The sequence below is a fragment of the Natator depressus genome, chromosome 10 (genome assembly GCF_965152275.1).
Source record: "Natator depressus isolate rNatDep1 chromosome 10, rNatDep2.hap1, whole genome shotgun sequence".
Classification (NCBI taxonomy): domain Eukaryota; kingdom Metazoa; phylum Chordata; order Testudines; family Cheloniidae; genus Natator; species Natator depressus.
Window position 1 is genome coordinate 50,259,360 of NC_134243.1, and position 25,409 is coordinate 50,284,768.

Genomic DNA, 25,409 nt, shown 5'->3' on the forward strand with positions numbered 1-25,409 from the left:
AGTAGTAAAGAGCCTTTGGCGTTGTTAACTGAATACATGCTCTCAGTAGCTACTGAGCAACCTTGTTGTATTTTCCAGTACAGCCCAAGGTTAAGTTTCCTTTATCTCACTAGAACATATAGCAAATCAATGTCAGTGGCAAAGCTACTACATTATCCTCCTCTAAACCTGTCCTTAAAATACATTTATGCCATGCTGCTGGCAATGATTAAGGCAGCTGGTGCACTGTGCCCATTGCTTATTACACTAATTTTTCTGACTCTTTGTTCCCCTGTGTGTGTTTGTATCCACCTGTTCTCTCTCATCTTCATTAATCTGTAAGCTCTTTGGGACAGGGACTTTGTGTACAGCACCTAGTACAGTGGGGCCTGATCCCAGAGTGGGGCCCCTAGGTACTACCACAATACTTATAATAAGGTGCAGCACTGGTGCGAGACCAGGGCTCCTCTGAACTATTGCAGCTGGCTACTGGGATACTGACAAGTGCTTTCTCTGGTATTTGCTGGGGTGACCACGAGCGCAGTCATGTATTCTGTGTCTTTTAAATACCTTTTTGCCCAGGTCATTGGCCTTCGAGGGGTATGTCTATGCTGCACCCGGGGCAAGCCTCCTAGCCTGGATCCACAGAATAGGGTTAGGGGGGCTCGCACTAGGATGCTAAAAATAGCTGTGTAGACATTGCTTTGGTGTTGCAGCTCAGACTGGAACACCGCTGCCTCAGGCTTGACAGCCCAAGCTCCGGCCCCCAGCTACAACATCAGCGTGAGCCCTGCTAGCATAAGTTTGTGGAGCTGGGCTGGGCGTCTTGCTCCCAGAAGCAATCTAGACATATTCCAGATGACCCTGTTCTTGCATCACTGCAGATCAATTGCGTAGACATACCCTAGGTGATCCTGTTCTTGCATAGCTGCACAGCAAATACTCTAATGAATTGCCCTGGGCCACATTTGCTGTGTGGACATATTATATAAACTGGGCCTCACCCACCCACGGACTCACCAGTTTCGTACCTAGCTTATTGTATACTGACACCTGTGAATGCCCCTCCTGCTTTGCACCCTAATAGGGGTCTAATGGACATTACTTGCTGTTTGCATGTCAGGTACTGTATCATGCTCTCTTAGTAGTATGCAAGGGTTTAGAGAAAATTATGAAAGCAAGAATAATTAAATTCATAGATCTAAACAGTAAAGGGGATGTATTGCAATACGGGTTTACCAAAGGTAGATCATGCCAGACTAATCCGATTTCCCTCTTTGAGAAACTAAATGATTTTTTTGATAAGGGAAGCTCAGTAGATCTAATATATTTGGACTTCAGTAAAGCATTTGACACAGTACCTAATGTCAATTAATTCAATTGAATTAATTTAATTCAATTAGGGAAGGTGGGGTCAGTACAAACATTGTAAGGTGGATAAGGAATTGGCTAAAGAGAAGAAAACAACAGGTTGTGCTGAAAGGTGAATTATTGTATCAGAGAGAGGTTACGAGTGGAATTCCTCAAGGATCAGTCTTGGGAACAGTCTTATTCAGTATTTTTATTAATGACCTTGGCAGAAGAAGTAGGAGTGTGCTCTGAAATTTGCTGCTGATGCAAAGCTGGGAGGCATCGTCCATACAGAGGTGGATTGGAATATTATGCAGGAAGATTTGGATGAACTTGAAGACTCGTCTGACAGCAATGGGCGGAAATTCATTAGTACAAAGTGCAAGGTCATCCATTTAGGGTCTAATAATAAGAATTTCTGCTACAAGCTGAGGGCTCATCAGTTGGAAGTGAGAGAGGCCATGAACAAATTCAGGCTGGAAATTAGAAGAATATTTCTAACCATCAGAGGAGTGAAGTTCTCGAACAGCCTTCTCACAGGAGTTGTGGGTCAAACGACTTAATTATTTTTGAGAAAGAGCTGGACAAATTTGAGTGCAACTGTATGACGGATTGCTTGTGATGGTGGGGTGCAGGGATCAACAGCCATGGGGCTCACTTTTGGTTTTTATCTTATGTTCCTAAAGCTCATGCTTCAGGGTTTGAGCCAGCCACTGGCAGGAATGAGGAAGAGATTCCCCTCCCTCCCCCAGTGTATTCTGGGAAGTTTTTTAATCTCCTTCCTCTGTCTCATCTGGGATGGCAGTGGCTGGAGATGGAACAGTGGGCAGGGTGGGCTAGGGCTCTGTGGTGGCACCTAGCTTTCTCTCTATCAGGTGCTTGGTTGGCTAGTTCTTGCTCATATGCTCAAGGTCTAACTGATCGCCATATGTGGGATTAGGAAGGAATTTCCCCTCAGGTCAGATTGGTAGTGACCTTGGGGTTTTTTTGCCTTTTGCTGCAGCTTGTGGGAATAGGTCGCTTGACAGGATTATCTGGGTATATCTATTTAATTAATTCCCTGCCATTGTAGGGGCCTCGAGCACTGGCGCACTTTGGTCCCTCCCATTCTCTGCCTATGGCGCATGATAGTTTAGTCTCTGGTGAGACTCCGGTGGGTCTCATTTCTGTTGGTCTCCGGTGAGACTCCGGTGGGTCTCATTTCTGTTGGTCTCCGGTGAGACTCCGGTGGGTCTCATTTCTGTTGGTCTCATTTCTATTGTTGGATTTAGTGTGCTGGGTGTTGTTGGTGTACTCTGTGATACACAAGAGGTCAGACTAGTTGATCCTTTCTGGCCTTAAATGCTGTGACTCAAGTGGCAAGGCTCTTGTTTTAATAAAAGTAAATGGGGCCTAGAGCAGCAAAACAATGTGAGCCTGTTTACTGAATGGAATGGCTTCTTTTTTGCTTGTTTGCAGGTTGCATGGCCGATACCATGAAATGGCACCGAACATTGTGCCCATGGACTACACCAAGGATCCAGATGTTAAACTACCTATACAGCTTATAATTAACATGCCTGAACTAAAGGTATTGCTTCTAACTGCTTAAAAATGGCATCATGTTAAATTTGCTTCAAGGGAGTGAAGTACTATGGTTGAGTGATAAGTAATGCGAGAAACTGAGTTCCTCCCCTTCCTATTCCAGGCAAAACCAATGTCAGACACAGGAGTGATTTATGTAACTACATGAAGTACAGACTTCCCCATCACCAAGGGAGCCAGGACCAATACTTGAAAGGTGTGGGGGGGTGTCTCATCATAACATCAGCTGTATGTATGCAGCTCCTGTTGAAATTGATGGAAGCAGTGTGCAAACAACTGATAGGGCCCCCAGGAGTTCCTGGCTCCTAGCTCTTTGCTCAGACCACTGAGTCAGGAAGTCTTTCACTGTGATCTGTGGAGAACTTGCTGGTGGTCTTCAGAGAGCTGGCTTATCACAGGTGCTGGTTCCTCTTCCTTGTTTCCTGAGGCTAAATTGCCTAAAAAAGAAGCTGAAAACACACTAACTACTCCCCATATTACTTTTCCATATAAGCAAGAGCTTGTGTTGCTACAGGGATATCACATCATCTTAGTGGGAGGAGAGGGTGTCCATAAGAAAATCAAAATGTGGTTCACATCATGCAAAAATTTGGAGTGAGAAATATGAGTCCGCACATCTATCCTTTATCCAGTACAGCAACTAAATGTACCATAGTTTAACAGGACAAGTGTGGATTGTTAGATACCATTTAACCTTTTGAAGCAAAGTATTGAATTGTACCAGTTATGACATAATACGTTTGTTAGTTTTTCTATGTAATATAAAATAGGTTAATAGAGTTTCTATGTACTATCATGCAAAAACCACAGTCCACTCACTGCTACCATCATTGGAAGTGTCACCCAAATATTTAAGGGAATAGTGCAAAAATGTTGTAGCTGGTGGTCTTCATTTCAATGGTTTAAAAAATCTCCATAATGTAGCACAGCAGTCAGCACCTGAATGGAAGCAAAAGCAAATGCAGTATTTTTCTGAAAAAATAAATGTACAGTCCTGAAGTCAGCATGCATTGAAAGGCATTTAAAGCCAAACTCAAACTGAAGTTCAGCATTGTTAGTCCCCCTACCGTGTCTGGTGCACGCTCAGGGCTGGGGCAACATCATACATGTTCTCAGAAGCCCATTTGACTCAGAAAAATGTATTTATTGAAGAGGACTTGACCAGATCTAGAAATACATAATTTGTTTAATGTAAATAGAGAAATGAAGGGCTTTCAGCCCATAAAGATTTATTATATAAAAAGATCTTTGAAGAATTTTTTGAGAACTTCTGGCATAATTATGATTTGCTGGGGGCCTAAAACATGCAGCTCAGAAGTGGGATTCAGGAAGAAAATTGGAGGTTATCCAAGGGTTCTTTTGTGCTGGGATACTTTGATTTCTTTGGCAAGATCGAAACATGAGTCCTGTAGTATTTATAAATTCTCATTATGTGCTAACCCTTTAAAAGGCATAGAGAGGGTACAAGAAGATGCAGCACGCTTTCAAAAGTTGTTACCAAAAATGTAACAAAGATACACTTTACCAAAAAGTGCAGAAAAAAACCCTCATGTGAATCAAACTTTTGAATGCCATCAGTATCATAAATACCACTGTCACCAGCATTATAACATATTAATATTCAAATTTAATATTAAATATGTTATATTATTAATATTTTGGTAGGGTCATTTCCTTAACTAGATTCGTATGTTATTCCTATGTTATTAAATTTGATCACACCTCACTTTTTTGACATTAATGGTTATCTACCTTATATTGTATCAATGTCACAATGTGTGATTTAACTCATTACTCTAAAATTAGGACAAATGGACTTTCTACCCTGAAGTACAGCTATTCAGCCCCTAGCTCATGAAGGTAGGCAACTCAATTCCATCCAGATCAGAATCCAGCCCCAGAATGGTTTTTACTAATTAAGCATACCAGCTATACGGGAAGCCTGTACCCTTGGTTGCCATGATAATGCTATGTATCCAAACAAACATTCCCTGGCACCTAACAACTCATCTCTTCAGAATATGAGCGATATTTTAACAATGTGAGAAACGTGGATAATCAAGGAATACAAAAAGATTCCCTACCATGTTCGCCATGATATATAGCATGACAGTAGGAACAGAAGACAAAATGAGGGCAATTTGAGGTTTATTACTTATTTACAAACCTATAATATCTGCAATATTCCAAGAACCATTATTCTTCTGAAACATTCTGTGAAATGATATGTTTTAAAGCATAATGTTGAATTGTTAATTTTATCATTTGTCACAGTAAAGAACATTTAAATAGCTCATAATATGAATAGACTATTTTGGAGCAGTAAATATTTATTTCAGAACCCTTTTAATCAGTCACCTACATCCTTTTACGTAAAATATCCTGTTATTAAATCTCTAAAATATTTTTCATAGATCTCAAAGCATGTGTTAAAGGTGGGAAGGGTTATTCCTATTTCACAGGCACAGAGATTAATAGCCACATTCTTAAAATATGGCCTTTAATTTTAGATGTCTCAGTTTTTTAATGGATAACTTTAGACATATTGACTAAGACTGTCTTACTTCAGTGCCTAAAGTTAGGCTCCTAAATCCATATTTCAGCGCTTAAATCAATTACCTGATGATCAGAAGTGTCCAGCACCCAGCAGAACCAACTACATCTTTGGGCTAGATCCTCAGTTGTGACAAGATACATGCAGTGCAGCTGAGAGGTGAGGGAAAACAAAGGTGGTTTCAAGTCTCCTTTTGCTGCTCCCCCGCCCTGCAGCCAACCCCTAGTGTAACTTAGAGCAACACCCAGGTTGCTTTAATTTTAATTTACAAAAGTAACCTGTCCACACAACCTTCCCCCTCTGGCTGCAAGGGTGGATGGCATAACACCTCTCTGGTGGCTCTGTTATTCCTAGGGAATTCCTGATGCTGGGGGAATAACGAGGGGGCCAGATGCACTGAGTTTCCATTTGTTGTGTGTCTCTCAGGTGGTGCAAGGCAACTAGAGTGGGACCAAGGATTTGGCCCCTGTATATCTGTCTACACCAGATAAGTATACTTATCTGTAAAATGGGAATAATACTTACTCACTGCTCTGAACTGTTGTCAGATTATTGGATGAATAGTGCTACACACAAGTGCAAAGTATTGTTGTTTGGGATACTATGTTATACACCAGACAGTGCCACTTGCCATATCTACATTGACACAAAGTAAAACATGGTTTATCTGAAGAAACTAACCAGTTCACATACTTGGTAAATAGGAGGGTAAAGCAGCATGTACTTCACATTTAACATACTTTTGCAGAATGCAAATATGTCCCCAGTTGTGTTTAGCCTTCTACCTGCTGCTGCTTTTTCAGAAACATTGCATGCAAACTGAATTACGCCCCTGTTAGAAATCCAGTCATCACTCAGGGCTGTTTGATTTAGAAACTGTTTCTTTGACTCACCCATCCCCTGCAAGGACATTTTACATAGATATGAAATGTATCTCTCTAATCTGTCATACTGGCAGGTCACCCATCATGGCAGTACCCAAGGGCGTTTGGAGTGTATATGAAGAGTCACCACACTTTCCATTTTACATAAGCACCAAAATGGAAGAAGTGGGGTAACTGAAGACCTCTGGGTATTGGTAATGGGATATGAAACCCTTTGGCTTTAGTTCAATTATATGAATCCAGAACTGGATGGCACCAACAAAAATTGTAACTGTCAAATGGTGGTTAGTGGCCCTACAAGAAGTAAGTTGTTAGGACAACCGAGAAACCTCAGTGCTGCTCCCATATGATGCCAGTCATATGAGATGGGGATGTTGGCCTTGAGAACTAATCCCCAGAGTGACCAGGAGGAGTCACCAGCTCAACTGTGAGTGGTGCATCCAGTGACAGGCCCCAAATGATGAAGTCTTTAGGAAGCTACCTACTTTGAGAGAATATCCATTGATTAGGTATAGTTGCAATAGAACATGCTTATTCCTAAATTACTAATGAGGCACAAAACAGAAGTTTCTTTTTGAAATAAGACTCCCACTCCTAAGATTGAGGCAGGCTGCCTAGAAAAGAATAGGATGTAATAGTGTTATACTGTATTTCTTTATGGGCCAGAGTTCTCATAACTATCTTTAAATTCAGCAGAATCTATCTGGTCTTCTCAGTGAGAATATGCAAAACCTTTAAGGCTTCTTGGTTGGCTTTGAGAAGGGGTTTATAGGGGAAAGGAACTGGATGAAAATCTTGGAACTTGGTTTTGTGAAAACAGTATGACAAAACTCAGTGTCAAATTTCTGGTTATTACACAACAGTTTGTTTTTCAGTTTCATCAGAGTTTGTAGATTTCTTGAAAAGATTGCTGTCAGCTTGCAAATTTTTGTTGATTGAGAAACTGACTCTCAGACTATTTGTAAAGCGATTACCTCTATTTCAGTGGCTTGTGAATTTGCTTCCCGCGAGGAATTTGGTTTGAAGGAGGGGATTTGATTTCCTATTTTTGCCAGGGCCGTCTTAAAAATTATTTGTATTTATTTGTATTGTGGCAGCATGTAGGAGCCCCAGTCTTGGACCAGGATCCCATTGTGCTAGGGGCCATACAAATAGAACAAAAATAGTCCCTGCCCAAAGAGCTTACAGTCTAACAGCTGTGGTCCCTTTGATTTATGCGCAAAGAAAAGATGCATAATCTAGCTCTGCATTTGCAACTTTTCCAAATGTAATGCCAAAGAGATTGCTGTAGTGGTCTTTCCCATCAGTAGCTTTTCAGCATCGTAGAGTTGAAGATAAAGCTAACATCGGAGTTTCTCTAAAAAGAAACAAACAAAAAATATCTATTGAATTCTAAGTAAATTTGAGAGATTTCCAGTATGCCTGGCTTTTCTCCTACAATTTTTTTTCTTTTTGTATCATTTGTAGTTACTGCCAAGACTGAGCTCAGCACCACAGCCGCAGGATCTGATAAATAGATAGAATCAATAATGCACTTTTCTAAATTAGATTTCAGAGGGAATTAGATGTAGAGGAAGACGGATCACTACTACACACGCTAATGATTGAGCCAAGCTGAATTTAAATGCAACTTCCATGACTCAAAGAGAGAAAGTTTGCTGACAGTCACAAACCTTAATCTGCCAGGAATCATGCATTAATTAATGATAAAGTGAGAGAAGAGCTTCTATTGCCTGTGGAGGTTTCAGTGTTGGGACAGGAAAATAAATAAACGTATTAGGCCAGATGCTCAGCTGATGTAAATCTGTGTTGTTCTATTGAAGTCATAGAGCTATGCCAATTTATCCCACTTCAGCGGCTGTTAAATTAGGTTCTAGAGTCTCTAAATTTTAACACTTCCGTTACGTAAACACAGTGCTAATATATCAGGGGGCTTTTTTTTAGTTCTAAATGGGCAGCACTACTAATAGCCTGGACCTTGAGGGTTTTTGACATTCAGCTGAAACATGCTCAGCAGATGTCTTCCTTTACGACTGCATGGCCACATCCAACATGATCATCTTGTCCTATACAAACCATGCCTGACGATAGCTTCGTGACTGAAAAGCCATTGGTAACTTCACTTTCTAGAGTTAGCTTATATTTTTGTTCCACCTGCTGTCCACAATGCCTTAGGCCCTGGTAATGCTATCAACCTGCTCCTGCAGAAACATCCACATGGGAGTCTACAGCATTCTCGTTGAACCATTCCACTGAGGATGGTTGGACCTCCACATCCCTCTGTATTGGCTCCAAGGTCCCCTGCACCATTCCCTGACGGGGGGGAAGGGGGGTTTGCAGTGCAGGATTGCTCAAGGCCATTTTTACACCTTTGATTCTTCGTCTGAGCTCTTCTCCTGGTGTTGATGTGGCTTGTGTGCTCTGTCCATGGATCATTCGCATCTTTAAACATTTTGCTCCTTTCTGAAATGTGGCAGATAGTAAAACAGAAACCCAAGAACTGCCACTGGATAAAGCAGCACAGACAATAAGGAAAAGCCCTTAGCTGGTCATGAGCTGGATTTCTGAGCAGAGTGTTAGGGTGCCAGAGAACTGGAGCAATTCTTGATCTGGAAAGACACTGTGTTGAGCTATGGATACAATAGTCCCCAATGTCTTTTGTTTGCTCCTATGGTGAAATGATTGCACATTGGGCTAAAATATGTCATTGGAGTTAGCAATAGAAAAAGTCTATTAGATCATTGCATCTATTCCCCTGCCTTAGCTAAAGAACTTATCAGATATTAACCTGATACCTAACATGATCTTAGCTAGCATCTAAGAACTCTGTGGAGAGCTCAGTCTCAAATTTTGGCATTTCTTTTTCATTATGTAGGGGAGGTAGCTTGGTTGATAATCAAACAGACAGTTGATCATCCAGATCTATAAAAGAGGAAAGTAGAAACAAAAGAGACTTTAGTCTGGCAAAGGTATGCACGCACTATATTGTTCCATGTGTCACTCAGGCGACTAGGATATTATTATCTTTATTTAGCATCATGCATGTGTATTGTGCTTTACAGGCAAAAATAAAATGACAAAGGACTGAGTTCTGCTAGTTACACACCTACCCATATTGAAATCAATTTGGAGGCACAGGTATACTTAGGGCAGAATTTGTCCCAAGTTCCCTCCCTAGAGAACCTTAAAATGTAAAGAAAATTACTAGAATTGGGTAAGACCACAAACAATATTCAGTAAATATTCATTTATGTCTCTCAGAAAACTGGTAAAACAAACTACAGAAAAGAATTATTTGCAGCAAATATGTGGTAAATTCATTTTGATAAGTGAATACAGCTGAAAAAATTGCAGTTTGCTCAATAGCAATACATGACCAGAGTTGAAATTTGTCCAATTACTTAAGAATTAATCATCAGGCTCTAGAAATTCCACTTTTCCCTTTCTAGTCAAGTGTTTTACTAGAATCCATATCCACATGAGCAAATTACTGTTTTGAGGGATGTCAGTAGATAAGGGTCCTTTTTAAAGGCTACAGAGATACTTTTCTCCTGCTTCTACATCAATTATTGCACTTACTATTGTAGACACAAGTGGGGTCAAGACATTTCTTCTCTTCCATACTATATTAAAGGCCAAGTGCTCACATAAACCATTCCTAAAATATGTGCTCTCTAGTCACAGAGTGGCAAGTCTTTGAATAGCAATGTCAAAGCTGAAACATAGGAGATTTAGTATAAAAGCAAAAAAAGGGTCAGTGAGACCTAGGGCCATAGAGGCTGGGACTCTCTACATCTAAGGATGTTAAGAGTCCAGCTCGTATCAGTGCGAGATGGGGATGTAATTCCTAGATTTCTGAAAATCTTAGTCATAGTGCCTTTGTCTACAAGTATGACTCCTCTTGGCATTAGTATATGGGTCTTAAGCATTCCAGATGAATCTGCACCATCGATTTACATAACACAAAGATATTTATAATGCCATCTTTCTCTATCCTATTTCTTATGCATACTAGCATCTTATTTGATATTTTGACCACAGCTCCGCATTGAGCTAACACCTTAATTGAGCTGTCTACAGTGATGTCCAGGTCCCTGAGCTGACTCTGTTAATTGAAAAGGTGTATGTTTTAACTCTGGATATTTGTTATCCATATAAATGTCCTATCCTTTTTTTAATTTTGCTAAGTTATTGGCCTCAATGACATCTACTTAAAATTTTCTTTCCGATGTGCATTGCTTTTCATATGTCAACACTGGTTGCCGTCATATTGCACACTGTAGACTATAAAACTCCCTTATGCATACCTAGAAAGACAGACAGGATGGACCCAGAAGTTTTAAAAATAATTATCTCCCCTGCCCTTGGTTATACAATTTTTTTTTAATCAGCAGATGATGGGTCACATCTGCTAGTGAACATTTTATCTGTTTAAAGCATCCATCCATGATATGAACATCTCAAGCTAAAAGTAGAGCTGGGCCCAAACCAAAACACCCCAAATTTTGGGGAACTTCTCATTCTGACCAGTTCAGGCCAGGTCCATTTCTGTTTAAAACATCCTAACACGACCTCAATAGTCCACATAGCATATTATTGTCTTGTTGATGCAGTGAAACTCCTCCATTAAAGTCAAAGGGGATTTATGTGCAAACACTGAAGGGAGAATAGTCTCAAGATTTGTTTTGATATAAAGGCATTTCTTAATAACAACCAAGCCACTCCTGCTTGGTTATCTTGACCTGTTCACAGCCCTGCGTATTACTTTACTTATCTGTGCCTAGTAACCTCATATTTCCAACATGCAATCAGCTCATGCTCACAGTACACAGTATTCTGAATTCACTGATCGAACCACAGATAAATACAAAATGGATGGGATTAAAGCAGAACGTGAATGTTTTATAAAAGGCTTTGGAGAAAAATGACAGAGGAGTAAACAACAAATTGCATGTCAGGATTCATAACTAGAACAGCAGAAAAGCTTACATATAATTAATTACACATACTGTAATAGCCAGGTGCTGCCTTGGTGCATTGTATTCCAGGACTGCGTTTCATAATATACATTGTAGCATGTCCAAAAATCAAAAGATTAATGACAAATGTAATAAGCCCATCCAAAGGGGTTCTGATGATTTCAACCCACCAGACCAATGTTCAAGCAGTCTATTAGATTGCAAAATTCTCAGCATTAACAGTTCTTTCCTGCTTCTCTCTCTCCCTTAATGTATTGTGAGAGGACATAAAAAGCTTTTTTAACAAGCTAAACCAAGGTTTTGAATTTTACAGTGGCTCTTTTTTAAACAATTAATGCTGAAGGGAACACAAGAAGCTAGGAAGGAACACAATCCCACAGTTTATGTGAAAATGCTTTTTCCTTTAAATATTATGAAACCTTAATCTGTGCTCTTTAGAGCAGAGGTAATGGAATTACATAAAGGATTTGAGACGTATCTGTTAAAGTAACTAATACTTTCCATTGTGCAAGCTAAAGCTCTACCTCCTTGTATATGTAATATGGGGAAGGTTAAGGAAAGAAATAGATAAGAAAGTTTAAATTTTTTTTACTCAAATTTAAAAGATTGATTGGGCGAATATACAGAATTATTTAAGAAACATACTGAGGCCCCATTAATCCATGCTTGGATTATTTGTCTTTTCTAAGTGTCTGACATGTTAAATTGGTAACTAGTCTTATGCAAATGCAGTAAACTTATTCTGTAAGATGACCATGTCTTACCTTACAAGCTCTACCTCCTTGTATATGTAATATGGGGAAGGTTAAGGAAAGAAATAGATAAGAAAGTTTAAATTTTTTTTACTCAAATTTAAAAGATTGATTGGGCGAATATACAGAATTATTTAAGAAACATACTGAGGCCCCATTAATCCATGCTTGGATTATTTGTCTTTTCTAAGTGTCTGACATGTTAAATTGGTAACTAGTCTTATGCAAATGCAGTAAACTTATTCTGTAAGATGACCATGTCTTTCACTTGTGCTGCCAGAGGTCCCAGGTTTGATCTTCACTGATGTTAATGGTATCTGTATCTCTCCAGCACTAGTTCATTACAAATGCTCCCTCTGATGTGTCAGACTGTAAATTGTACTTACATAAGATCCAGTTGTAATGAAGTATCAGAGGGGCAGCCGTGTTAGTCTGTATCCAAAAAAAACCAATAAGGAGTCTGGTGGCACCTTAAAGACTAACAGATTTATTTGGGCATAAGCTTTCATGGGTAAAAAACCCACTTCTTCAGATGCAGTTAACTTCATATAAAGTGGGAATCCATCATTTACAGCAGAATGCCACAATCGTGTGCCTGCAGTGTTTTCCTTTGAAGGCCGCTGGGATTGCTTAAACTCGTTGCCGTAGGAATGCATAGTGATTCGGTCTTGGCAGGAGAGCAACATCAACAGAACGATTGTTACCGTTCAAATAAAGTTTTTAAAAATGACACACAAGATCTCTTCCCTAATGTGCTACTAATTTTTATTTGCCATTTGTCATGACTTGTGTTATTCTGTCTTTTTCCCATATTTGATTTTGCTCCATTGTATAGAAGCACTGAGCTGGAGGTTGTGGAGTGATTTAGGAAGGTAGGGCTGCTGCTGGCATTGTATTTTTTGTTTGGCTTAGGAAAAAAAGGTATGAAAACCAGATACATCATATAATGAATTGCTCCTAAAGAAATAGGGATGGTCTAGAGCTACTAGGTCCTGCCTCAGTGCAGGGGCTGGACTCAGTGACTTTTTGAGCTTCCTTCCAGCCCTACGCTTCTATGATTCTGTTTCTTTTTTGAATAAAAAGGGTGGCATGGATTCATATTTTTCCTTGTAGACTTTCTGTTCAATTCATTTGCTGCCTGGAATTTAGAGGCAATACGATTTTTTTTTTAAATGATACAGCCCATCTTGCTCACTTTCATTTTCCACTTACAAAGATACATAAATCTATTCATGTGATTTGTTTGAAAATATACACTCAGCAATATATATACACTAAAATGCCTGAGTTGGCAAACTTTGAAGTTCTTTGACCACAGAGATACCAAGGCCATACCTACATTAGCGAGCTTACAGTGACACAGCTGTACTGATGCAGCTGCACCATCATAGGATCGCTCATGTTGCCATTCTATGCCGATGGGAGAGAGCTCTCCCGTCAATATAATAAAACACCACAACGAGTGGCACTAGCTATGCTGGCGGGAGAAGCTCTCCCACTGACATAGCACTGTGCACATTACCACTTATGCCAGCAAAACTATGTCACTCAGGGGGGTGGGGGTTTTTTTCCACACCCATGAGTGACATAAGTTTTGCTGACATAAGTGGTAGCGTAGTCAAGGCCCAATTTAGTGAAATATAAGGTCGTTCATTTGACTGTGATCCACGCACTGAGCAGCACTATTTCAAAGTCAGAGTCAGTTTTGAAATTACCCCCTATAAAAAGCCATACTTCTGGAAGTGACATTGACTCTTAAGTCGACAATGACCAGCTGACACATGCTGGTAGGCATGGGAGTGATATTATAGAAGTGTTTTAGTATCTGTTACAGTGTCGGGTTTTTGTTATACAGTAAAAGCTTTGTTATCCAGCATGTTGGGGAGATGGGGGGTGTCGGTTAGTCAAAAATTCTGGTTTACTAAGAGTTATACTTACCAATGGAATACCAATTTTCAAAGAACTGGAATACAATAAAATGAATAATGTATAAAATAGTATACAGGTACTCACCAATCCAGTAGTAATACGGCTCTGCAGAGTGGCTGGTTTCTTGAAGTACTTAGGTGTATATGGGTAAAATTTTCTATCCAGTAGGGTTATCTTATGATACCACATATCACTATGTGCAGCGCATGGCGTACACCTAAGTCACTAAAAATACACAACACTAAAACTACACTGAACATAATTTAATCTTTCTTTGATGATTCAGAAGGCACATCAGGATCTTCCAGTGCCTCAGGGTCATCATTATCAACATCAGTGATCATAGTAGATGTAGAAGGTGTAGGAGACTGGGCTGAATCTGATCTGTAATGATCCTATGACCAGGAGTGCTGGAACAATTTTTATAGCAGGAGTGCTGAGAGCCATTGAATCAGACGTTAAGCCCTGTATATAATGGAAACCACTTAAAGCCAGGGTGTGCTGCAGCACCCCCAGCACCCTTAGTTCCGGCACCTGTGCCTATGACACACTCTGGAAGCAGCTTTTTTTAATAAATCCCTGATTACTTGTCTTCCGTCTCTTTTGCATAAAAGGAAAGTGCAACTGCCTAACCTCCCGGGCAGTATACTAGTCCCGGTTACTAGATTGAAGATTTGTATTGGGAGATATTAGAAATGCTGGTATAGAGCTTTCTGGTTGATAAAGTGCTGGATAACACAGCTTTTACTGTATCTAGATTTTTAAAAACTAAACAATTTGCATACAATCTTTACAATTCCCGATTATTTTAGTTAATTCATCCAGGGCCAAATTTTCCTTGCCTGATTCACACAAGTAGCTCCACTGATTTCACTGGGACTATTTTCAGGAGTAAGGTAAGCAGGATTTGGCTCCCAGATCAGTGTATCTGTGTGGCTGTTTACCTGCCTTGCCCCCATCCTGTTCTCCACACCAGCCTATTTTACCTCCCAGGCTGCAGTTTGCAGGGGGGAGTCTGGAGGCTGCACTGTGTGACTGCTGTGCTTGCTGCTTTCGTGAAGTCCCAGGTTTTAAAAATGAGCCTATGTGTTTTATGCAGGAGAACCCCTTCAAGGAGAGGATTGTGGAGGCTTTCTCAGAGGATGGAGACGGGAACCTCAGCTTCAATGACTTCGTGGACATGTTCTCTGTGCTCAGTGAAATGGCTCCCAGAGAGCTCAAAGCAATCTATGCCTTTAAGATCTATGGTAATGTGTGGGGATGCTGTAGATAAATGGCTCCATTAATTCAGATTGACTGTCTACCTAGGAGAGATGTTCACTATCAGCTCTGTGCTTAGCCAAAAAGCAAAATGTCTTAGTTCTGCAAGGTGCTGAGCATTCTGGCCAATCAGCAAACATGCACTTAGCTGTAAAATCCACGGAACTACTTATATTCTTGAAGTTAAGCACATGTAGGATCAAACCCTAGGAAGAGATGTTTTGGTATTTGAGATTATTTTAGTATAATTCAGGGATCTTCCCCTCTAGATATACTGTATTATTTAGTCCACTGAAATGTCAAAAGATCTTGTGGTATGTCATTGTGACAATAGCAGAGATGATAAATAAGATTGTTTCAGACTTCCAATATCAATTAAATTCTAGAAACCAGAAGATCATCAGAGAGCATGATGTTCACACAAAGATACTTTCTGAATTTTTCTCTTGCTCATAGGAAATTCTCATTTTGTGTTTCTAATTTTAGACACATGGAAGAATGCTAAATGAAGCACTAATGTTTCTGAAAACATGAATCGAATCTTTTTATATTAGCACTTTGGCAACATTTTTGTAGAAAATATTCTTGTTGTTGCATCTTTGCACAGCAATTTCCTGGGAGAAATCCACTTCATGTGCTTTCTAGGATGTTTGCAAAGTAGTAATAACAGAGCTCAGGGAACAAACTACTAATTTCTATAATAATCAAAAGGTTGAAAGTTCTTTATTAGCTAGAGATTAGCGTCTAGATTCTGGGGTCCAGCCAAGAAGCATTGAGCACAAATGAAAAAAGGTAGATGCAAAGGTGGCCAACACAGCATATCTCTACTCCCCACTGTCAGTACAAAATTACTGCTTTAGCTTGCCCTGTCTTTGAAATGGATCACACCTTTCCAAGTTCAAAGCAAGGTCTCCCCTCCTGGGGTCTCACGTACTAAGAAGGTCTCAAAAAGCAATATCTCCAGCAGCTATACACGAGACCCTCCCCTTCTGAGCCTTCTGTTTATGGCTCCTTGTTTTCCCTTATGACTTCTTCTCTTTAGACCAGCCTGTTCCCAAAGTCTCTAACATCTGTTGGGCGGTGTCAGGGTTCCCTCCCTACTCTGAACTCTAGGGTACAGATGTGGGGACCTGCATGAAAAACCCCCTAAGCTTATTTTTACCAGCTTAGGTTAAAAACTTTCCCAAGGCACAAATTTCACCTTGTCTTTGAACAGTATGCTGCCACCACCAAGTGATTTAGACAAAGAACAGGGAAAGGACCATTTGGAGTTCCTATTTCCCCAAAATATCCCCCCAAGCCCTTACACCCCCTTTCCTGGGGAGGCTTGAGATGAGCACAAACCAGCCTTGGATTTTTAAGACCCAAAAAACCCAATCAGATTCTTAAAAAACAGAACTTTATTAGAAGAACAAAAAAAGATAAGAGAACAACTCTGTAAGATCAGAATGGAAGAAAATCTTACAGGTAGTCAGACTCAAAACATAGAGAATCCCTCTAGGCAAAACCTTAAGTTACAAAAAGACACAAAAACAGGAATACACATTTCCTCCAGCACAGCGAATTTCACAAGCCAAAACAAAGAAAACCTAACGCATTTTCTAGCTAGATTACTTACTAACTTTACAGGAGTTGGAAGGCTTGCATCCTTGATCTGTTCCCAGCAAAGGTATCACACAGACAAACAAAAGCCTTTTCCCCACCTCCAGATTTGAAAGTATCTTGTCCGCTCATTGGTCATTTTGGGTCAGGTGACAGCCAGGTTACCTGAGCTTCTTAATCCTTTACAGGTAAAAGGACTTTGCTTCTGGCCAGGAGGGATTTTATAGCACTGTATACAGAAAGGTGATTACCCTTCCCTTTATATTTATGACAGGTGGAGTTGCAGTTTTGGCATGACTGCACTGAAACCTCAACTTGAACAAACTGTGGCCGCAACTTTTGAAGAAACAAACGTCAGACCTTTCTTACAGCCTTACTCATAACCGTTTAGATTAATAGAATCATGGAAATGTAGGGCAGAAAAAGACCTCAAAGTCATAGAATCCAGTCCCCTGCACTGAGGCAGGACCAAATAAACCTAGACCATCCCTGACCAGGTGTTTGTCCAACCTGTTCTTAACCTCCAGTAATGGGAATTCCACAACCTCCCATGGAAACTTATTCCAGAGTTTAACTACTCTTATCGTTAGAGTTTTTCCTAATATCTAACCTAAATCTCCCTTGCTCCAGATTAAGCCCATTTTTTCTCCTACCTTCAATGGACATTGAGAACAGTTCATGGATTCCAAGGCCAGAAAGGGACCACGGTGATCATTTAGGCTATGTTTAAAGTATCTAGTTTAAAGTAACAACTGCTTTCAGGGTTGCTGAAAGCATATTTTTCCAACCAATTAGAGCAAAACCAAGCCTCCCATAATGTTTTCTGTATCATAAAATCAGCTGCCACATGCCACAGACCTTACATATAAATTCATACCTACTGAATCACTATTCTATAATCCTTTAATACAGCATGCTAAATATCCTCTTAAATTTATAATTAAATTAACTTATGCTAATTCAACCTATTTTCAAAGGCTGATTAGAAAAAAAAAGCTCACAATGGTCTTTTAACAGGCATTCTGTTATACATTTGCAGAAGTAATTGCAAAATACCTTAGGTAGAGATATTTAATCACCAAAAGCTCGTCTGTAAATACTGCCCTTTTGCATTATTGGTAGATGTCTGTGTAACCTCCTAGTCAGTGTGTGTTACATCCATACCCATGTAAAATGGAACAGTCGGCAGTGACAATGAAAGCATATGTGAGATTCTGAAACCTGTTATTGCAAAATCGATGGGTGAAATGTTTCTAAATTGAGTGTCCCTTAGGGTGATCAGGCAGCAAGTGTAAAAAATCAGGAAAGGGGTGAGGGGTAATAGCAGCTTATATAAGAAAAAGACCCAAAAATCTGGACTGTCCCTATAAAATCGGGACACCTGATCACCCTAGTGTCTTTTCATAATCTCCACCAAGACATGGATTGTGACATCAGCTGAAATGTATAAAACAGAAAACTCGTGATTTGCTCACAACAGCTGTGTTTTTGATGCTGGTATTTTGATATTAGCAAATATAAAAAACAGAGCAAGGCACCAGGTAAAAAAATAAAAAGATGGAGTCTTTGCAGGAAACTTTCCAGTCCCATTACACTCCTTTAGGATGTGTTGCCACCCGAGTTCCCTACATCAGCCATTATCTTCTCTGGTGAGAGTCAGAGTATTGTTGGCTATATAAGGGCTGGTGATTACTTAGCTAGTGCCATATGTGTGTGCCATAAGGCATGAGGCCTGAGTTCTGTTCCTGACTCTGCCACTGATCTGTGTTGTGATGCTGGGCAAGTCACTTCCCTGTTGTATGTCTTTCATCAGATGCTGGAAATGGTAATGACCTTGTTGTTAAGCACATTGGGATCTATGGATGGAGAAGCCTGTATAATTGCTGGTTATTGTTTTATTATCTAACCAGTGGGGTGGCCACTATCCAGTCAGATCATCTCACACATCTGCTTTCAAAGATTAGGGGTTAAAGGGGGGGGACTCACTAATCTATCGAGAGACATTTGTCACAATGCCATGTAGCTGCACACACACCATTTCCCCAGCTAATACTATGCATATATTCACCAACCCCCTGCTGGAGCATGCTTCTGCCTAAGCCAAGAAAAACAGCCATCACCTTGTGAACAGCCTGCTTTGCTGCTTAGGGTTTCCTTAGTGAGAGCAAAGAGAGGCAACCGCTTAGCTATAACCCATCATAAAAAAGCAAGCAGGAAACAAACCTGCTATGTGTACATTTTTTTTTTGCCAGACAACCTACTAAATCTTGAGGCATACAAGGCTGCAAATCTGACAGTTCCATCAGGCTTGGAATATTGCTGCTCAGTGGACAACTAGGTTCTGCGCTCATGTGACCATGGAAGTACTCCATGGAGATTTACTGGCAACTTATTAGCTGTTTGTATGTTAGTACCGTTGTATGGAGCAGTACTGTAATTTACTGTTTCCCCCATCACTTCTGTGGTTGGTGTCTCAAAATGTCAATGTTAGCAGAAACCCGGATTGAATGGTAACACTAAAAATAGTACTCTGCAGATAGAGTGCTTTGTCTTCAAAGCACTTTCTAAACCTTAATTGATCCTCCCAAGTATTTGTTTTATGGGTGGGGAAGCAGACTGCTGTGTTCTTGATCAGGCCTTGATTCTGTGAGTTGCTCCATGCCATGACCTCCTCTGGAAGTTCAGGCTACAAGTATGGATGTGATTACGTTGCCTGATTATGGTTGACCTACAGAGAATATAAGCTCTACTAAACAGATATGCAGGCTGTCACTTGCCACAGAAACTGGGTCAAGTGTCTTTGAGAGAATCCAGATGTTGACCAAGAGCTTTGGATTTGAGTTAGATGGAAATGCTCCGTATTTGGTCAGGCAAGTACAGGATCTTCTGAATGCTGGCCTAGTGTTTGCTTGTACCGTACAGAATCAAGTCCTGTTGAAATAAATGGGAGTTATCTGTTGTCAGAGAAATTGGTCCCAAGTTTGCTGAGGTTGAAGACAGACATAAACATTTGTTTAAACTGTTCTCTTTTGTACACATTTTGTTAGAGTAAATTAATCTGGAGAGAGGTATTGACAATCTTCTTTTCTTTGTTCCTCTTCTTGTTTAGATTTTAACACAGATAACTTCATTTGTAAATCTGACCTTGAAAAAACCCTCAACAAGCTGACACGAGAAGAGCTAACAGCAGAAGAAATCACTCTAGTTTGTGAGAAGGTGATAGAAGAAGCTGATATGGATGGTGATGGGAAATTAGCATTTGCAGACTTTGAAAATATGATTTCCAAAGCACCAGACTTTCTCAGGTATCAGAATTGCCTTAAAAACTATCAAATGTTCTTTGTTTATATATTTTGTTCCAGTTGGAAAGATGACGGCCTTGACAAATGTTGACATGCTGGAGTAACATTTGACAGGCTCTAAGCCTGATTTACAATTTATCCTCTTTTGAGGATAGGCAAGCAGCAATGCTTAGGGTTTTTTATTTACTCTTCTGCCCTGGTGTTCAGCCAAGGTCTCTGCACTTTCTCCCGGATCAATGTCTTGTCTGTACTTACCTTTTAATATTATTAATTATTATTATTAATTATTATTCTGGAAGATCTCCTAAAGTGTAGTGTAAGCAGAAAGACACCAGACCCCTGGGCTCAGATCCTCAGCACTATTTAGAAGCCAAACTCCTTTTAATTTCAATGGGAGTTAGACGCACTAATACCTTTTGAGGATCTGAACCCAAGTCCTTTAGCTGCAAACTAAGGGATGACCTCTACCCAGAAATCCCTTACTTTACTGACTATTTGAAGACCAAGAACTCAATGAGTTTTGATTATCTCTGCATTTGATTTTCTTAGGTTTTTTCTTAGATGTTTTGATCTTTTAAAAGCTCAAGTGATGCTGTCCTCAGGCAGGCCTGCTGACAGCAATTCCGGGCCCCAGGCAGAACAATGAATGGGCCCCTACGTATGCACAAACCGCGTCTACGCAGACTCAGTCCGCCTGACATTTGGGCAGTGCTGCGCCGGCGCTGGCTGGTGCCCAGCAAGCTGCCAACTGCGCTGCTGGTGCCCAGCAAGCTATTCCAGCACAACCAGGGCTTCCATATGCCCGCTCAGTAGGGTTGCCAACTGTCTAAGCGCGCAAACCCAAAGACTCTTGCCCCGCCCCTGCCCCGTCCCTTCCCTGAGACCATGCCCCTGTCCTGCCCCCTGCTCACTCCGTCCCCCCTCCCTCCATTGCTCACTCTCCCCAACCCTCACTCATTTTCACCAGGCTGAGGCAGGGGGTTGGGGTGCGGGAGGGGGTGCAGGATGCAGGCTCTAGGAGGGAGTTTGGGTGCGGGAGGAGGTGCGGGGTCAGGCTCTGGGAGGGAATTTGGGTGCAGGAGGGGGTGTGGGATGCAGGCTCTGGGAGGGAGTTTGGGTGCGGGAGGAGGTGCGGGGTCAGGCTCTGGGAGGGAATTTGGGTGCAGGAGGGGGTGTGGGATGCAGGATCTGGGAGGGAGTTTGGGTGCAGGAGGGAGTGTGGGGTGCACGCTCTGGGAGGGAGTTTGGGTGCTGGCTCCAGCTTGGGGCAGGGGATTAGGGTGCAGGAGGGGATCAAGGGTTCGGTGCTTACCTCAGGTGGCTCCCGAAAGTGACTGGCACACCTCTCTGGCAGCGGCTCCTAGGCAGGGATGCCTGGGGGGTCTCCGTGCACTGCTGCCTGCAGGCACCGCCCCCGCAGCTCCCATTGGCCGTGGACTGCGGCCAATGGAAGCTGCGAAGTTGGCGGTCGGGGCAGGGGCAGCGCACAGAGACCCCCCTCTCCAGGGGCCACAGGAATGTGCCAGCCGCTTCCAGGAGCGGCGCAGAGCGAGGGCAGGCAGGAAACCTGCCTTAGCCCCACTGTGCTGCCAGTGGTGGTGGCAGCCAGAGGCTCCCAGGTCCTTTTAAATCACCCGGGCCCCTGGGCAATTGTCTCCTTTCCCCCCTCCTGTCAGTGGGCCTGTCCTCAGGCCTGTTGTATCAGGTACCTACCCAATCTGGCTTTGGGCCCATCCTCTGCCTCAGTTTCCCTTGGCTAAGTCTCAAATGCCCATCCCTTCTGGAGTTTATCACAAGGCCATCCCAGATCTTCTGTCCCAGCATCATGCTTGGCACAGCCTTCCTCTCAGGGTCTATCCTGTTTCACAACAGTCCCTTCCCCAGGTCTCAGCTTCCTGCTCTCCTGAGCTCCAATCAATTCCTTCATCCCCATCCCATTGTTGGCAGGGATGGCTATACCACCTCACAAGGCAGCTGCATGAGGGGAACCTATGCCAATCCTTTGCTATGGGTTCCCGCCCCGAGACTCCAACAGCTGAGCCCTGTAGCTCTGTCTTTCCTTTCTCAGACTCTTCCTATATGCTTAGACTGGCCTTCTCCCTGGCTCGCTGCTTGCTCGCTTCCAGCTCCGTTCTCTCTGCATGACCACAGTCTGTCCTATCTCCCAGCAGACCTGATTCCTAGTTACATGACCCTTGTGCTCTCTCATTCCCTCCAGCTGGGGAGGTAAGCTACACCTGCCACAGGTGAGGCTGATCCCCCAGTCTCCTTAAAGGGCCAGTTCACCCTGTGACACTTGTTTTCTAGGGTATTTGATCCATGAGACAATGTTAGAGACCCAGATGATGTAGACAAGTCCTTCTTTGTGTAATGGGCCTCTGTGGAAACTCCTAGCACAATTGTATTACTTAGGGGAACTTGGTCTTTCATTGTGCAGGACAATTTTTCGTCATCATCTTTAGATCCTGAATTAGAGGGCAGACTGTTTCTGGATTTGTTTTTGTTGCTTAAAGCTGTAGCCATTATAAGGAATTTAATTTAGCCATTATGTTCATAAATGGATACCAGTCCCTTCCAGTTCCTCTTGGAATTCTCTGCTAACAAGGAACTGGAAGTGCTACTGAAATGCCCAGATTTGTTCCAAATAACATGATCCATAGCACAGTAAAACAGTAACAGAAACACATTTCTGTCCTCATGACATATTGTATACAGGAATGGCAATGTTAATGTCCTGGAGATGATTAAGTGTTTCATTGTGGAATATGTGGAGTGTAGCTCCAGACATACAGGCAAACCAGATTCCCACTCCAGCAACAGCCATGTGCGAGATCACCATCCCTTCCTCCTGATGAATTTCAAAATGGTGCTGTATAGTAGAAATCTCAGTACTGGTTATAAAAAATTGTCGGCTGGAAGCAACCCAAGTGGTATCTTCCATCATGAGTAGATGCCTAACTGGGAGAATCCCTAAATTCACTCTTTTCTGAGGTTCTGAATATGAAGGTTCCCCTGTAGTATGGCTGGCATCAAAGTTCCTACTTTTAACCACTGAACTGTTAAATTTGCTGATTAATCCAATAGTGGTCTATGATCTTCATTGAACTGCTCCTCAGTAGGATGTGGCAGCAGAGGAGCAGAAACTTCATTCTGACCAGTTCCACGCACCAATATCTGCTACTCCACAGTCATGACTGTCATGGGCATCACTTTCTCTGGCTCTTTTTTACCTTTTTTCAATACCGCCACAATCAGCCATTGGCAGCTCGGTTGTCCAATCTGCTGTGGATTTTTCCTTTTTCTGGATTCGTTTTCATCACTTTCAGCACTGTCACAATCGGGGAATTGGCAACTCTGTAACCCTGTCTGTCGTGGCCCTTTTCTTGTTTACACATTCTGATGCCACATGAAACTGCTCAGAATGGCGTATCCATTTTGGCTGTACTGATTTATCAGCATTTACAGCATCTGAAGTTGTTATGGGAGCTATTAGCTCCATTGTCCTTATTCCGCTTCAGACTCTATTTATGCTGCTTCTATCCTTTAAGGTAGTTTGATCTGTCTTTCTATCCCTGTAGAGATGGCCCCCCCTTTTCTGTTTCTAGGGCTCCATGCTGCAGCTTTCCATGGGCTCTCTCTAGGGCTCCATGCTGCAGAGTTTATTTTTCTGTGTTCTCCCTCTTTTTGACCTTGTCACCTCTTCTCTAGGCTGGAGCTGTTCCTGCTCTCACAGCCCTTCTTCAAGCCTTCTCTGCTCTCTCTCTGTTCGGCCCCAGCTTGTTCTGGGCCTGCTCTAGTACTGGCAGGTGAGGAACTCAGACTGTTCCCTCTCCCTGCAGAAGAGTTACACTGACCTTTTTTTTCTTTTCCTTTCCTTTCTTTTCCTCCCTCTGCCCCCCTCTGGAGGTGGATCTGTCACTGCTGGCACAGCTAATGTGAGCCCAGAGACACAAGACTGTAAGCCCTTTAGCAGAGAATGATCTCCTATCCAGAGGTCCCTCAATTTATTAACTCTTTTACAACATGCTGGTCCTCTCTGATAACAGGGGGACCATAAAACCTATGCGTAAAAGATATTTCCCTACTGTGCACCAGTACCACTGCTGCTTCACCAGTGGAATCAACAGTGAGAGTGCTAGCAGAGTACAGACATTTTGTCTAAATCCTGCTCTGAGCACAATAGCCTTTAAAATGAAATGGAACTCATTTGTTTACAGAGGGGCTTGGGGTCTCTTCTCAGCATTGCCAAGACCCCTGGGCCTGCAAAATGCTGTATTATCTGAAGAACATGCTCTGGGATCTGAAAGGGCAGTGCTTACTCTGATAAGAAAAGACCAGACTTTTTGGAGAGGGAAGGCTGACTAACAAAAGGCCCAATGCTGTGAGGTGCAGAGAACCTCCTGTGAAGGGCAGATACCCCTCAACTCCCACTGTAGTCATGAGGAGATAAGGATGCCCAGCACCTAATGGAATTAGGCCCTCAACTTGTATTGATTAGAGCTGGTAGAGAAAAGAATTAAACTGAAGAGCATCCTCTTTCTGGAACAGAAATGGGAAACATGTAACAATGACAGGTTTCAGAGTAGTAGCCGTGTTAGTCTGTATTCGTAAAAAGAAAAGGAGTACTCGTGGCACCTTAGAGACTAACCAATTTATTTGGTCTCTAAGGTGCCACTAGTACTCCTTTTCTTTTTATGTAACAATGAGTTTTTCAGGACTTGTTGGGGCTGGCTTAATTATATTCATTGGCATAATTTATTGAATATAAGTCATGATTAAAGCTGCGGATTCTGTGACTTTCTGGGACCTCCGTGATTTCTGCAGCCTGCTGGTGTGCCTGACCCCAGGGCTGCCTGAGCAGCTTGGACAGCCCTGGGGCCAGCTACACCAGCCCCCACAGCTAGAGCGGTAGTCCTGGGCCACCCCCTGCCCCCAAGCAGAAGCGGTGGTCCTGGGTCACCCCTGCCAGAAGCACCAGAAGCAGCAACGGCAGTCCCAGGCCGCCCCCCAGCACCAGTGGGCACCCAGCTTCCCTCCAGCACCAGAAGTCTCCCTGGAACCACCCCATGAGCACCAGCAGGCGCCCTGAGCCCCCCCAGCACCAGCGGGTGCCCCCAGATCTTCCCAGAACACCCAAGATTTAGTCAGGGGTATATAGTACAAGTAAGGCTGCGAATCATTCACAGAGGTCACGGAAGTCACGGCTTCTGTGATTTTCCATGACCTCAGTGAAT

General features: G+C 42.1%; 1 protein-coding gene across 1 annotated transcript in view; it reads left to right on the forward strand.

Moving 5' to 3' along the window:
* CIB2 (calcium and integrin binding family member 2) overlaps positions 1-25,409 on the forward strand; it is a 100,282-nt gene that overhangs the window by 55,558 nt on the left and 19,315 nt on the right. The window contains exons 3-5 of the mRNA XM_074966099.1: positions 2,788-2,899; positions 15,111-15,258; positions 19,983-20,178. Coding sequence (XP_074822200.1) covers positions 2,788-2,899; positions 15,111-15,258; positions 19,983-20,178 — 456 coding nt within the window. The remainder of the gene's footprint in view (positions 1-2,787; positions 2,900-15,110; positions 15,259-19,982; positions 20,179-25,409) is intronic.